Raw genomic sequence first — 16,108 nt, 5'->3', positions numbered from 1 at the left:
TAACAATATATGAAATATATTTAAAATGCATTATACAATTCTACATTTTATAAAAACTAAGCTTAAAAGGAAATTTAACAAAACAAAACAAAAAACAAAATATCATACATGCATCTCTTATCCTAACTAAATACCTATTTATTTTGTTTGTGTTTTATTTACGTTGGGTACTTTTACACCTTTATACTTATTTTTTAATTTAAACCTTTTAAAAAATATTTGAGATTGCTCAAAGATTCTGAAAAGCTAAGAATTTTCTCCGAATATGTTTCACTTTTGTTTTGCATATTCATTATATGAACTTGAAAAAATGACCACATAAACTGTTCATATACTTTCGGAAGCTTGGAGTAAGTCTTTGGATGGAGCTTGTCATGATTGTAAAGGCTGAGATCTGGAAGAAATGATCATGCTCAGAGATAAACTGTGTGTTCAAAAATAAGAAGCAATACTTAGTTTTCTAGGTCTCGATTTTTCTGGAGGCTACAGATACTAATGGCCACTGTTAAGTATTTTCTTCAGATCTGGAGAAACACCTTTTCTTAGCAATGGTTTGTTTCCTTTAATAAAGATTCCTCCAGAAAACATTATTGATACTATTATGTTTTTTTAAAAGAGATGGAGTATAACAATGTTATATTATTTATCAATCATTCCTAATCATCTCAAATTCGGAATTTCATGACTGCAAAACAGTTCAGTGTGAAAACCCTTCAGTTTTCAGCAATTAGATAATTTAAAGAGTAATGGGAAGAGAATGAGGATGATGCTTAACAGTTAATCGGGCGACAAAGATCTCTCTGATCCTGTGTAAGTAGCCATTGAATGAATGGAGATGCGAATGCAATAAAAGGAGTTACATTGGTTTTTTTTGTTTTTTTTTTTTGGTTTTTTTTTTTTTGTTTGTTTGTTTTGAGACGGAGTCTCGCTCTGTCACCCAGGCTGGAGTGCTGTGGCCGGATCTCAGCTCACTGCAAGCTCCACCTCCCGGGTTCACGCCATTCTCCTGCCTCAGCCTCCCGGGTAGCTGGGACTACAGGCGCCGCCACCTTGCCTGGCTAGTTTTTTGTAGTTTTTAGTAGAGACGGGGTTTCACCGTGTTAGCCAGGATGGTCTCGATCTCCTGACCTCGTGATCCGCCCGACTCGGCCTCCCAAAGTGCTGGGATTACAGGCTTGAGCCACCCCGCCCGGCGGAGTTACATTGTTATAAGTTACATCTTTTATTAAAATGTAAATAATTACCCAGTAGTTTTTAAAAACGGACTTTATTAGAGTGTGGCCTGTTGAAACAACCTGTCTCTTACTATTTCTAATTTTTTCAAATAAATTCTATCTGACTTCGCAAAAGCAGAATCATGTTTAGACCAAAGTGAGATGTGTAAATAAACTGGGCTGCCTGAACATTTTCTCTCCTGGAAATGCTCAAGTGACTGACCTTGTCTGCCTTTATAAGGGGCTTTCTTTGTTTTTTTATAAAGATTATAAAATCTATCAGATCATCAGATAACATATTGAATGCAAATATCCTGGTGTCTTATATTCAAATGTTGTCCTTGGAAGCCATGTATTTTAAAAATTTTGCTTAAAGTAATACGTTTTCATCAAAATGTCAAGGATACAGAAAAGTAGAAAGAAAAGAACATCATTTATAGAGGAAATTTATTTTTCTTGTCCTCAAGAGTATATAATGACTCTAACATCCTTAATATTTTATAAATTTCTAAATACCTCCTTCTCTTGCTTTGCTCCTACTAGTGTGTTTATGCAAAAAATTGATGTCTTTTTATCAAAAACTAAGTTTTTCTGGAGGTAAAGAACTAGAATTATAAATGCAACTTATAAATTACTCAATAGCAATGGTAAAAGTTTTAAGTACACATGAAAAGTTACATTGAACATTGCTTCTTGAAAGACAGTAGTTACACTGAAGCCTAAAAATTATTTGAATTCTATTATATAAAAATATTCTGAACAGTGCTTTCATACACTACAGCTTCATTCTTTCATAAACAAGTTCAGCTTCAAATTGCACATAGACTGTGATTTCCATGGTTGTAGGATACCTAACCCTTGTTAACAGACACAGTTCGGTTATAAAGAGCTGCTGGGGGCTGCCGTGGAAAATGTTTGCAACAGCGTCAGTGTGCAGAAAACGTGTGTGTGACTCCAGATGTGCACAGATCATGGTCTCTAGCCCTCTGCTCCCCACCCTCCATGTCATCCTGGTTAGTGATATGAAGACATGACTAATGATGATGTTACCATCTTTCTGAACTTGTGAAGCAATGGAAGTCTAGAGGCTTTTGAATGCAGTATTCTAGTGAACCTGTGCAATTGCTGGGTTTTTGTTTGTTTTCCACACTGCTTGAGAGCAGAAGGGTACATTTGGAAAGCATGAGAGAAGAAGGTGTGAGATAGATCACAGGGCACCCCAGAGAAGGCTGTGGCGAGTGACCCTTCGGAATGAAACACTGGATAACCCTTCAGCTTGGATGTGTCCGTGGTGAGCCAGGACTTGCCAGGAGCTTCTCTTATCTTCAGTTTGGTGCCGCTGAACAAACTGGCACGGTCATGATCCACTCTGCCAGAAAGGAAGCACTCACAATCCACTGGTCTCTAGTGACGGAAGGCGTGGTGTGGAGACTGAGATGAGTGACCTGCATGACCAACAGGTTTCGGTGATAATGGAGCACTGTTTGCAGCTGTGGCTCAGGCGTGCATCCTGCCCACCCAAGCATTCACCCCACTCTGAATCAGTAACCACTCCGAATCAGTAACCACTCCCTCAGCTGTGATATAATCAAATAGCATTGAGAAGCAAAAGCTGTGGTGAGAAGCTGGCATGAAAAGAAATCGAATTATTCCCCTCCTGAAGTATGAGAGTGTCTGTAATGGTTTTGTTACCAGAAAGGGGTCCGGATCCAGACCCCAAGAGAGGGTTCTTAGATCTTACGCAAGAAAGAATTTGGGGCGAGTCCACAGAGTAAAGTGAAAGCAAGTTTATTAGGAAAGTTAAGGAATAAAGAATGGCTACTCCTTAGACCAGTGGCCTGGGCCACTCAGCTGCTTATACTTGCTGTTATTTCTTGATTATATGCTAAACGAGTGGTGGATTATTTGTGAGTTTTCTGGCAAAGGGGTAGACAATTCCTTTAACTAGGGTCTCTCCCCTTTTTAGGCCCTTTAGAGTAACTTTCTGGCATTGCCATGGCATTTGTAAACTGTCATGGTGCCAGTGGGAGTGTTTTCTTTAGCATGCTAATGCTTTTTAATTAGTGTATAATGAGCAGTGGGGATGACCAGAGGCCATTTTAGAAGCCATCTTGGTTTTGGAGGATTTTAGCCAGCTTCTTTACTACATCTTTTTATCAGCAAGGTCTTTGTGACCTGTACCTTGTGCCGACCTCCTATCTCATCCTGTGACTTAGAATGCTTGACCTCCTGTGAATTTAGCCCAGTAGGTCTCAGTCTCATTTTACACAGCCCCTATTGAAGATGGAGTCTCTCTGGATCAAACACCTCTGACAGTTTTAATATTCCAAGTCTGAGCCATGATTACATTTTTTCCTGGCATTAGCAAGCTTTGTTGAAGACATGGGAGATACACAATTCTTTCTTTTAAATGCTGAACATGTTCAGCTTTGTACATGTGCTTTTTGGCATCAAGCAGAAAGTGTTTTATACCAGTTTCTGAGCTCCCGGGAATTCCCTGAGTGTTCACAGTGGAGGAAATCCTGTAGCCTCCCCTGTACTCTCTAAGTTCCCTGGCCTTGTACCATCAAGCAGGGACTGGAAGAACCTGCATGATTGGCTGTGGTTATACAAGTTCAGGGATCTTTACCATTTCACAGAAAATACGTCACACCTAAAATCAACATATTCTTAGCAAAATGCAAAAGCAGAACATCACACACACCATTTCTTAGTAACTCCAGCACAGTCTGCTTCTTCCAGGATTAGAAGAGGCCATTGATTCTATACCATTAAGTAATTATATTGCATTTAGAGACTTTGCTTTGGCCAGTAATTCATGTCTTTCAACATTAGAATCAATCCGCCTGAAAACAGAGGCCAAGGGAAGCAGAGCCCACATCCTTCTCTTTGCTGCCTGCTCCGAGGCTTCTGAGGATTTAAGGCAGGCTGGTCACAGCTGCCCACCCTGCCCTGTCTTCTCCCCCATCCCTCTGATATGCATGATTGATTGTGTCTCAATAAACCTTCATGTGGGAGAGTACCTCATCCACGCACTTTTTCCAATGGTCTTATATTTATGCCTGTCTGTTTTCATAAAGAGCCTATTCCTGTCATTTGTTTCAACGTAGAATTCAATGCTGCCTTCAGTTCCTTCCAAATAACACACTCACACCAAAACGAGTAAACTGCAAGGATTTACTGTACATTTTAAAGGGAAGAGGAAACCGTATTTCTATATTGAACCTCCCCTGCAGTGCCCAGCTTATAAATGTCCATTGGCCGGGACTGTTTCTTTCCAAGTCATGTTTTCCAGGCTACCATCTCTAACCTGGGTTCTCCTCTCCCAGGCTCCTCGCCTGAAGCAGCACCTGCATCCCAGGCTCAGGAGCTCAAGGCTTTCTTCTTCCAGGGTCTTGCGCTGGAAAGACTTGGTCTCTTTAGCACTCATGGAAATATAGTTAATTAGGCCAGGCACGGTGACTCATGCCTGTAATCCTAGCACTTTGGGAGGCCAAGGCAGGCAGATTGTCTGAGCTCAGGAGTTCAAGATCAGCCTGGTTCACATGGTGAAACCCCATCTCTACTAAAAGTACAAAAAAAAAAAAAAAAAAAAAAAAAAAAAAAAAAAAAGCCAAGGGTAGTGGCAGGTGCCTGTAATCTCAGATACTTGGGAGACTGAGGCAGGAGAACTGCTTGAACCTGGGAGGCGGAGATTACAGTGAGCCTAGATCACACCACTGTGCTCCAGCCTAGGTGACAGAACGAGACTCCACCTCAAAAATAAAATAAAATAAAATGAAATAAAATAAAATAGTTAATCGAATAGTCTCCTGAAAATAAGCAGAGCTATAAACGCAGAAATATTTTTTTCTCAATTTGGGTAGGGAAGATGTACATTAAGAGTTTCTTTACTTGAGGTCATTTCTAGGCAGGCAAATACATGTTTTGATTGATTTTCCCTTGGTTTCTTCTTCTTTTTAGATGGCATGAATTATGTGGCTTAGCTGGTTTTCCACATCTAAAACCTCACATTTGTATCGAAAGCTTATAAAATGCATATTCTTTGCAAAGAAGAATAAATGTAAAATTCTGCTTGCAATCCAGTGATATATATTTTAATTCATTGACTAGTAATGGCTTGTCCAACCTGATTTTTCAACCATGAGAGAGGAATGATTTTGAGATAGAAAATGTCCCTCAGTCACTAAATCAAAACTGCTCCACTTAGGTGTTGCAAGTGAGTCCTCCATGCATTCAGATTTATTTTATTATTGTTGTTGTGGTTTTCACATCGACTGTAGCAGAGGTGCAGTAAAGGAGCAGCATGTAGCTGTAGCTTAGAGCATTTGCGGTGTTGAAGGGTGATCATGAAACCTGTCACAATATGTTTCCGGCTTTTTCCGACAGGTGTGCACACATTCGCACTGCTTCCCACTTACAGCACCTCAGAGCCCCAGGGGAGGACTTCCTGCCTCCAAAGAAACATGGTTGTCTGGCCTGAGAAGTCAGTCATTTTGTTGATCACCCCCTATTCCAGGCTGACCTCATTGCTGCTCACTTTTCCACTGGGCTGATTTCAATTTGGCTTCATGGCAGTGTGAAATATTTACTAAAAGATAGAGAATGATGATGACAGACAATAGAATTTCTCTCGGGTGCCATCTGAAATGTCCAGGCGAAGGGCCAGAGCCAGAGGACTGGCGGGGAGGAGGAAGTTACAGAGCACAGTCTGATTTCTACCCACCCGCTTCCCAGACATTCTGTGGAGCTGTGATGTCCATTCCACAGCTTCTCCCTGTCCTACTGTCTCAAATACTTAAAATTGGTCTCTTCACTTTCTAAACTTCTTCCTCTAAAAATCTTTTTTCGTAATTTTATCCAGATGCAGGTGTTATTCATTTATTGTCGTTTTCCTTGAAAATAGACCACTATCAATTTCATGAAGAAAGTGACCTGTGTACACATGGCCGTTGGTGCTGTATTTCTCCTCATTTGGGGAACTTGGAATGACAGTGATACCCTGTATCTCTCAAAGATACAAATATGTTTACATAGCTCTCAAATATACAAGTGAGCGATGCAATACCTGAAGCCTCTTAGATAAGTGGAACCTTTGCCACGATAGCAGGTATTTTGTAAGCAATCCAGCATAAGTAGAAAAACTACCACTGGCAATAGTTCTTCGTTTTGTGAAAGATCTTTGAGATGATTGTGGAAACCTCTATGGGATATCTCTTTTTTTCTTCATGCCATTATTCAACTCTAACAAAATACTCAGGAATGACAAAAATAATTTCAAGAACTATTTTATTATATGAATTGAGAATCCCTAATCTGACTATCCAAAATCCTAAATGCTCCAAAATCTGATATGTTTTGAGCACAAACATGACTCCACAAAGGAAAAATGTCACACCTGACCTCATGTAATGGACGAATCGCAATAGAAAATGCTGTCAACACTTTGTCTCATGCACAAAATTATTTAAAATATTGTATTTGTATTTTAAAATATAAAATATTGTATAAAATGGCTGCCCACCAGAGCTTCTCCATGGTGCCAAAGAGCTGCTTCTTGCGCTTCTCAGGCTACATAAATCCATCTGGCTCGTGACCCATTTAAAGAGCAACTTGTTTTGTGGGAAACAATTGAGTATTAGCCAAACCCTAACCATTTCTGTGTTTCATAAACCAAGTCATCATCTTAACAAGGATAAAGCATGTGTAGAAGGTGTATCAGGCTATGTGTATACGGCATGTATTAGACATAAATGAATTTCACGTTTAGACTTGGGTCCCATCCCTAAGATATCTTATTATGTTTATGCAAATATTCCAAAATCTATAAGAATTCAAAACCTGAAACACTAGACATTTCAGATAAAGGATACTCGACCTGTAATAGAATATTATAGTTACTCTGTATTTTATTTTTAGCTTAGAGAAGAATGATTCTGATAAACCATAAACTATGTTCCACATCAGTGCTGTTAGAAAGGTAGACACTTTTATTAATTTTTCCTTTTTATAGAAAATATCTCAACACCAAATGGAAACGTCATTTAGTCAAAATAATCTGCCAATTTCCATTTTCATGGAACTGCTTCCCCAGCAGCAGTGACCCAAATCATGTCGGTTGTTGTTCTGATTCAACAGAAAATAAATAAATAAAACAGATTCTAGTGTGTTAGAAAAAGCTGTGGGAAGGTAGAAGGGTTATTTTAAGAGAAAATGAGTACGTGAGCACATTCTGATAAAGGACTGTGCATTTAGGGTGAAGGACTGAGGAGGATAGAATCTCAGAGACAGTACCTGAATACTGTCTTTTTCATTGCAGAGGACAAAACAAAATACGCAAATTTCAAAGTGCATAACTATTTTCAGAGTTTGCCTGGTGTGATGGACCTCTTTGCCAATTGAAGTATTTTTTAATCTTTAGCCCACACTCCTTTTGATAAACAGGAATATCTCCTGTAGGTGGCAATTTCTGTCATACAACCTGAATAGTTATCTTACCCCCCCACATTGCACTGATACTCACCTGTCAGTACCTACTACCCAAAGACCTGAGATACATACGTGTCATTCCACATACTTGGGGTTTTGCTTGCTGCAACAACGAAGGCCACCCATTATACAGAACCTAGGAAAGTCTCATCAAGAGAGAACCGGAGGGACTTGCTGTTTTTTCATTTTTTATTTTATTTATTTTTTTGGAGACAGGGTCTCAATGTGTCGCTCAGGCTGGAGTGCAGTGGCATGATCCTGGTTCACTGCAACTTATGCCTCCCAGGTTCAAGCGATTCTCCTGCCTCAGACTCCCCAGTAGCTGGGATTACAGACATGCACCACCACACCTGGCTAATTTTTGTATTTTTAGTAGAGATGGGGTTTCACCGTGTTGGCCAGGCTGGTCTCAAACTGCCGACCTCAAGTGATCCACCCGCCTCAGCCTCCCGAAGTGCTGGGATTACAGACGTGAGCCAACGCACCCAGCCAGGGCCTGTTGAGATTTGGGCTCATCCTAGGTGACTTTAGGGAGGACTAAAGGCAACATGATTGCATGTGGAACAGGTGTTCTCATCAGGAAATCTACCCTCTTAATTATAAACACAGTGCTGTAGAGCAGATCTCCTGGACCTACTCATTTTACGTAACTGAAACTTTATACCCACTCAAAAGTAGCTTCCCGTTTTCCTGTTCCCCTGCCCCCAGTAACTACCATTGTAACTCTCTCTGGTTCTGTGAGTGCCACTACTTGAATCTCCCCACAGAAGTAAAATCATAAGGTGTTTGTCCTTCTGTGACTGCTTATTTGCTTATTTCAGTTAGCATGATGTCCTCAAGGTTCATCTGTGTTATTACAAATAGCAGGAATTTCTTCTTTTTCAAGGCTGTATAGTATTCCATTGAGTATCTACTCCACGGTTTCTTTATCTGTTCATGTGATGATAGACATTTAAGTTGTTTGCACATGTAGACTATTTTGAAGACTGCTACAATGAATGTGAGAATACCGATATTTCTTTGGGATCCCAATTTAAATTCCTTTAAATAAGTATACACACATGGGATTGCTGGATCTGATGGTAGTTTAATATTTTTATTGCATCACAATGGCCATATTATAACAAATCATTCATATGGTAGATTTTCTCATTAGACTATGAGGCCTATGAGGACAAGTACACCTTGTTAGTCATCTCACTATCACCAGCAGGATGATTAAATGTAATCTCCTGAATGTCAATCAGTCCTCATAAGGCACTGAGTCTTTTTATGCTGTTTTCCTCATCTGAAGTGAGGACACTGAGATGGTCCTGAGGACGAAGTGCAGTTGGGAACGTGCTCCTCAAATCATTCTCTATAGCAATTGTTGGAGGCTTTATTAACTTCTCTATCTGCGCCAGCTCTGCGTGGTCCCAGTTCCTGAAATCATTCTCTATAGCGATTGTTGGAGGCTTTATTAAATTCTCTATCTGCACCAGCTCTGCATGGTCCCAGCCCCTCAAATCATTCTCTATGGCGATTGTTGGAGGCTTTATTAACTTCTCTATCTGCGCCAGCTCTACATGGTCCCAGTTCCTGAAATCATTCTCTATAGCGATTGTTGGAGGCTTTATTAACTTCTCTATCTGCGCCAGCTCTGCGTGGTCCCAGTTCTTCAAATCACTCTCTATAGCGATTGTTGGAGGTGTTATTAAATTCTCTGTCTGCATCAGCTCTCCTTGGCCCCATCTTAAACCCAGTTCCCACACAACATCCTGGCTTGCTGATGGAGATACAGATGGCTGTGTTCTGTGCTTTGCTTCTAGCTGTTCCTCGTACCAGCGACACCCAGTGCAGCTCTGTCCCCGAGCCCAGATATGGAAGGAGAATTGGTTCTGAGTTTTCGGCAGGCTCCATCGTCCGATTCGAGTGCAACCCAGGATACCTGCTTCAGGGTTCCACGGCGCTCCACTGCCAGTCCGTGCCCAATGCCTTGGCGCAGTGGAACGACACGATCCCCAGCTGTGTGGGTAAGCGGTGTCCCTAAGTGGGAATCGCGGGCACAGGGCTGCCCACCAGAACTGTGTGGTGATGCCAAAGAGTTGCTTCTCGTGCTTCTATCCAGGCTACGTAAATCCATCTGGCTCATGACCCATTTAAAGGGCAATTTGTTTCATGGGAAATAATTGAGTTAGTAGCCAAACCCTAAAAATTACTGTGTTTCATAAAACAACTCATCATCTTAGCAAGGATAAAGCATGTTTCCCTTCTCCGTATTTATGAAGTAGGCCATCAACTCTAAAGTCATGAGTATAGAACATAATTTCGTTTTGGGAAAAAATCATTATCATGTTGATTTGCTATGTTACTTGTGTAACGTCCTTTTAATAAATGGGTGCTGATGAATGTTTGAAAAGTAATAGATAAAATGCAGGCTGAATGACAATGACCTTGTTATAGTTGACCTGCTTCATTTTGTGTGGAAAACCCTAGTATAATCATGATTAGCACTTGAATCATTTGTACATTTTAAGCGCCTCTTCTCTTGACTTTGCTCATAAATCCCATTCATATCATTTGGAGATGCATGTCTGCATGGAGAGAAGACTCTGCCAAGGTCCTTAAATTATAGTAGGTAAATTATTCTAAACAGAATTCACTTTGGAGATGCCATCATTAGACACCGTCCCTTCTTAGAGAACTTGGTTAGATTTCTTTATAGACTCAAGATCTATAACTCAGTAGCATAACAGGTAATAATCAATTATATTGCTAATTTAAAAGAGAAAACACTAAATTTTACCTTGGCTCAAAATGCCATTTAACGTATCATTGTTCACGTACATTTTCTCTTACTGTCTGGTCACACAGTGGAAGAAAACTACGTGCGAAATCAACACTGTACTATGGCACTTTATTTCATGACATGTGATTCTGTCTTTTAGTACCATGCAGTGGTAATTTCACTCAGCGAAGAGGTACAATTCTGTCCCCTGGCTACCCCGAGCCCTACGGAAACAACTTGAACTGTATATGGAAGATCATAGTTACGGAGGGCTCGGGAATTCAGGTGAGTCCTTGAAGTCCACAGTCTACAGCAGGGCTCAGCTGGGGTCTGTGGGCTGCTTTCTTTCGTTCTTTTGTTCTTTCTTTCTTTCCATCTCTCTTTCTCTTTCTTTTTTCCTTTTATCTTGGTTATTTTAAATACATAGACTATACTCTGTTTCTCTTCTCTTAGTATTTCTACAAAATATTTCTAATCGTGTTTCTATATTTTGAATAAATATAATTTTTTAGAATAAAATTTAATTTTTTTAGAACAAAAACTATCAAAAGTACCATTTGTAGAAATTGTTCTCTTGGCCAGGTACGGTGGCTCATGCCTGTAATCCCCACGTTTTGGGAGGCCAAGACAGTCAGATCACTTGAGATCAGGAGTTTGAGACTAGCCTGGCCAACATGGTGAAACCCTATCTCTACTAAAAATACAAAAATTAGCCAGGCGCGGTGGTATACGCCTATAATCCCAGCTACTAGGGAGGCTGAAGCAGGGAATTGCTTGAACCCGGGAGACAGAGGTTGCAGTGAGCCAAGATCATGCTATTGCACTCAAGCCTGAGTGACAGAGCAAGACTACATCTCAAAAAAAAAAAAAAAAAAAAAAAAAAAAAAAAAAAAAAAGAAAGAAAGAAAGAAAGAAAAAAAGAAAAATAAATTGTTCTTTCATGGTTTGTTTTTTAAATTTTGCCAGATAGATAGATAGATATATTTTCATGATTAAGGTGTGTGTGTGTGTGTGTGTGTGTGTGTGTGTGTGTGTGTGTGTGTATTTATATATATATAATATTATGGTATTGGAGGCATGATTAAGGTGTATATATAAGTATATATACAGGTATAGGTACATACCTATATATACACCTTAATCATGAAAAAACCCAATACCCCATCTAATTAGACTAATTATGTTAAGCCAAAAATCAATATTAACTTAATGTTATGGTTTGGTAGATCCAAGTGATCAGTTTTGCCACGGAACAAAACTGGGACTCCCTTGAGATCCATGACGGTGGGGACGTGACCGCACCCAGACTGGGAAGCTTCTCAGGTAAGATGGAATCAATTTCCTTACCTTTGTGACTCAAAATCTGCAAACACCAAGAAAACAACCTAAATAACAACAAACACTCCACATAAACATTTTCTACACAACTCTTCTGTCTCCATAAGCGTTGCTCTACTGCTGAAAGTCTTAGAGTAAGACCATCGAGAAACAGGTGAGAAAAAAGAAGGCTGTGTTCTCCACGAGCAGGAGATCGATCTCAAAGTGTCAGGCAGCACAGCTTTGACGTGTGGCAGGTTCTCAGGCTGGCAGCAGAAGCCAGGAATAGTAATGTGAGGCAGCGAAGAGGCAGAGGTTAGGAAACAGTTCTCACCTCTTCAAATGCACAGCCTGACATTAAGCAGTCTGGGAATATTACACTGAGCATGTGGGCTCAGCTAGTCCTGAGATTCTACTCTACTCATAGGTAGCCAGAGATGAAACTGTAGTCCACTACAAGTCTACCCTCTCTTACTCTTCCTTGCACCTCCGACTCTCACGAATGCGCCCGCCTTGAAGATTCTGCTTTCCAAATGCCCTGCAAGTCTCCTCTTCCCATTGCCCTGGTGCATCATTCAGATCTCAGTTTCGCTTTTGTTTAACGGTATCCTGCCTCCGGATGCATGATACCTCCCTCTTTCACTTTGTGTAATAGCATTAGGACTCAAACTTCATGAATGGAAGAGAAGTGATGATGATCAATGTTGCCATTATCACGCTGGTGATCAATGACCCTGGTCACCACTGTCCTCACAGTCACCCACAGTTCCTGAGCCTTTACTTTGCCCCATTATGAATGTGTGTTAACATGAATGCTTAATTTTATCTTGAATAGGGCCAGGCACAGTGGCTCACGCCTGTAATCCCAGCACTTTGGGAGGCCGAGGCAGGCGGATCCCCTGAGGCCAGGGGTTCGCGACCAGCCTGGCCAACATGGCAAAATCCCGTCTCTACTAAAATTACAAAAACTAGCCAATATGACAGCACCAACTAAGTTCTAAGGGATTATTGTTATCTCTCTCTTACCAATGAAGAACAAAGATTAGGTACTAGAGAATTGTCCAAGATGACACAGAAAAAGTAGTATTTTCCATGAGTGCCTTCTTGCTTGCAGCAGCTGACGCCTTCTATCCCATTGGTCTGAATTTTGTCTGTTGTTTATCTCTACTGCAAAGGGAGGCTGAAATATATATGTATATATTTTTCTTAACTAAATATTTCTTCCCTAAACATTTCCATTCTACTTTTACTCAACAGGTTAAAAAAATAAAGAAAATAGATAGTGTACGGGCCATTCACAATGTCTAATACAACTTCCATTTTATCACTTCAAATGGTTCGAAGAACTTATCTCTGGTTCTCAGCAAATAAAACCCTATTTTTATTTGGGCATGGTCATTTAAGGTGTTGGGTAATAAAATGCCAACCTACCATCTTATTGTTATTTGTCACTCATGATCCATGTTTGTCTGTCTGGGTACTATTTATGCTTTCAGGGACTTTTATTTCAAATAACCCATTACTGTCCTTAAAAGCTAGAACTCAAGGCCCATCTCCACTAGGAAGCCCCTCTTTCTTCCCCTGAGCACATAGCTCTTGCAATATTTGAGCTTAGCATGTGATCTCTTAAAGTACCTGCTAGATACCAGGCACTGTGTTTGTTGTTAGGAATAAAAGATAACACCTCTGTCATTAAAAAACATCCACAACAACACCAGTTAAAATCTACACAGATGCCAACATTTAATGTAATTGTATAAATCATATTTGGTAAGTAGACAGCATTACAGGCAGGTGATGGGTGTTATAGGAGGGAAACAAAGTCACTCTTTTTTTAAGATTGAAGAGAAAAAAAACTACCTGGGAAAAATTAAAATATCTTGACAGATGAGTAAAATATAGCTAGACAAATCAGTGAAAGAGAGAGAGGATAATCCTTCAGGTCACAGGAGCCACGCAGTCTGTGTCCATTTCTGTACTCTACACTCAAATATTGAATGGCGTTGGTCATTTTAAAGTAAAGTGTTCTTTTATTTTCTAGGGATTTAAATTTCTTCAGAATCTATATTAATCTCTGAGTGTCACCCACAATTCCTAGCACCTACCGCACAGTCTATGAATTCAATTGGTAAAATCTGCTTAAAAGTGTTTTGCCACCTTTTATCTGAGGATCAAATCTTATCATTCACATATATTTGGATTTATCAACTGCTGTACAGCAACCTCATATTAAGCCTTCCCTTGAGTGACTATCACAAGTGAGCTTAGCTTCATATATGTAATAATTTCATATATCCTAATTAATATTAGAAATAGGCTAATTTTTCAAAAGAGAGTATTTAATATTGAATTAAGTCTTTAACCTAATGTTCTCGGTCATGAATCTGTGACAGAACACATTTTACACACAAATGCAAGCATTACCAGCAGAAAGCAGGAGATGGCAAAATTAAAACAGCTGCATGTTGAATTAGCCAACGTTAGCAGGGAAATGCCTTACTAATAATCATGAAAAAAAGAAGTGACCACATTGCCTCTGTATGTGTGAAAAATAACAACAATCTCCTTCTTATTAACTTCAGTTTTTGGAGTTGGCCAGGAGAAAATTTGAAAAACTATGTTTGAAATAAACACCACTGCAATGCAATTCTGACACTAACTTCCTGGAGTTAGCACGGAGTTCGTGCACTTCATGCTTCTCCACAGGACTCCCCTCTGACATCAGCTGCAAGCCCTGGGGTCACCTAGGACACCTGCACTCTCACCAACTGGCTACCAATTTAGGGGCTCTGTGGTCCCTTCAGTTCTTGACAGTTCCCAGAGTACCTCGCAGAACTTGAGAAAGCGACGGACTTATACATATGATTAAGATTATATTACAAAGGAGACAAACCAGGACTGGCCAGATGAAGAGACTCATAGGGTGACATCTGGGAAGGTCCCAAACAGGAAGCCTCCGTGTCCTCAGGACTTCCAGCACTTCAAAGTGCATCATCACCCGAGCTTTGGTGCCAGAGTGTTTATAGGGTTTTGCTGACACAGGCAAGATTGATTGAATTCTTGACTACAGGGTTGGGAGGTTGCGCTGATATCACATGGCTCAATGCCTTGACAGTCTAATCCTATTATTGATCTTTCCAGCTTGCCCAGCCCCCTTCCTGAGTTACCATAATCATAATCATCATCACAATCACCACAAACAGTGTGGTGTGAGAAGCTCCTCCGTGGCCCACGAAGGAACTCCTGCCACCTGGGAAATACCAAGGGCTTAGAGTTTACCTCCTGGATATCAGGGATAAAGACCAGAACAATTCTTTGTCACGTAATAACTAATATATCAATGATGTGAGCAGAATTTATACTATTTTTTTTTGCCTTTTTCATATTTCTGAGATGTAACATATACAAGGGATAAAAATGCTTACGATAAAATACCAAGAAAATACAGGTTAAAATACAGGTGTTAGCCTTATAACCTTTTAATCTTTTCTCATAATATTTGATTTTCATCACAATATTTTAGGATACCTGTTGGCTTACATGATTGTGGTGGCTCATGTCTGTAATCCCATCACTTTACAAGGCCAAGGTGGGAGAATTGCTTGAGCCCAGGAGTTTGAGACCAGCCTGGGCAACATAACAAAACACCATCTCTACAAAAGATTTGTTTTTTAAGTTGCAAGCACGTACCTGTGGTCCCAGCTACTCAGGAGGCTGAGGTGGGAGAATTGCTTGAACCCAGGAGGCAGAGGCTACAGTGAGCCCAAGATCCTGCCACTGTACTCCAGCGTGGGCAACGGAGTGAGACTCTATCTTAAAAAAAAAAAAAAAATTGTCTCATACAAATAATTATGAAATATTTAGCTTGTTGCTTTCAGATTCCTTAGTAAAAAATGCAAAGATGTAAATGTTTTAGAAAACTAAGTTAAATAAAATATGAATGAACAAAAACCCTACTATCAAATAAAAAAATTTAGTAACTATTATATGAAGATGTATATCCAGTTTAAAATAATGTGATTAGGTCTAACAACATAAAATACCATTGTTTTCTATAATAAGTCTATAAATTAAGAGAGGCTGATAAAATGTTTTCATATTCACTTAAATTGAATTTTTTATATCTAAAATTTTATTAAAGAATATACATCTGGGTACAATATTGCAAGTGTACACGTTCTGAAGTTAAACAGACCACTCACTTTTCACAGTTTAACATTTAGGCATTTATGTATTTTTGAGAGGCTGTGGAGATGTCTGATATAGGAGTGGTTTATAGTTATTCTAAGATGTTTTCACGTTTTAAGACAATGGTTTTCTT

At 39.7% G+C, this 16,108-nt stretch overlaps 1 protein-coding gene across 1 annotated transcript in view; it reads left to right on the top strand.

The window, feature by feature from the left end:
- The window catches only part of CSMD1 (CUB and Sushi multiple domains 1), a 2,044,058-nt gene that overhangs the window by 1,790,941 nt on the left and 237,009 nt on the right, over positions 1–16,108 (top strand). The window contains exons 34-36 of the mRNA XM_030937494.1: positions 9,512–9,715; positions 10,631–10,755; positions 11,697–11,793. Of these exons, the coding sequence (XP_030793354.1) occupies positions 9,512–9,715; positions 10,631–10,755; positions 11,697–11,793 (426 nt within the window). The remainder of the gene's footprint in view (positions 1–9,511; positions 9,716–10,630; positions 10,756–11,696; positions 11,794–16,108) is intronic.

Source organism: Rhinopithecus roxellana, chromosome 9, assembly GCF_007565055.1.
Source record: "Rhinopithecus roxellana isolate Shanxi Qingling chromosome 9, ASM756505v1, whole genome shotgun sequence".
NCBI lineage: Eukaryota > Metazoa > Chordata > Mammalia > Primates > Cercopithecidae > Rhinopithecus > Rhinopithecus roxellana.
Note: the sequence above shows the minus strand (reverse complement) of the source record. Positions and strands in the feature narration are given on the sequence as shown.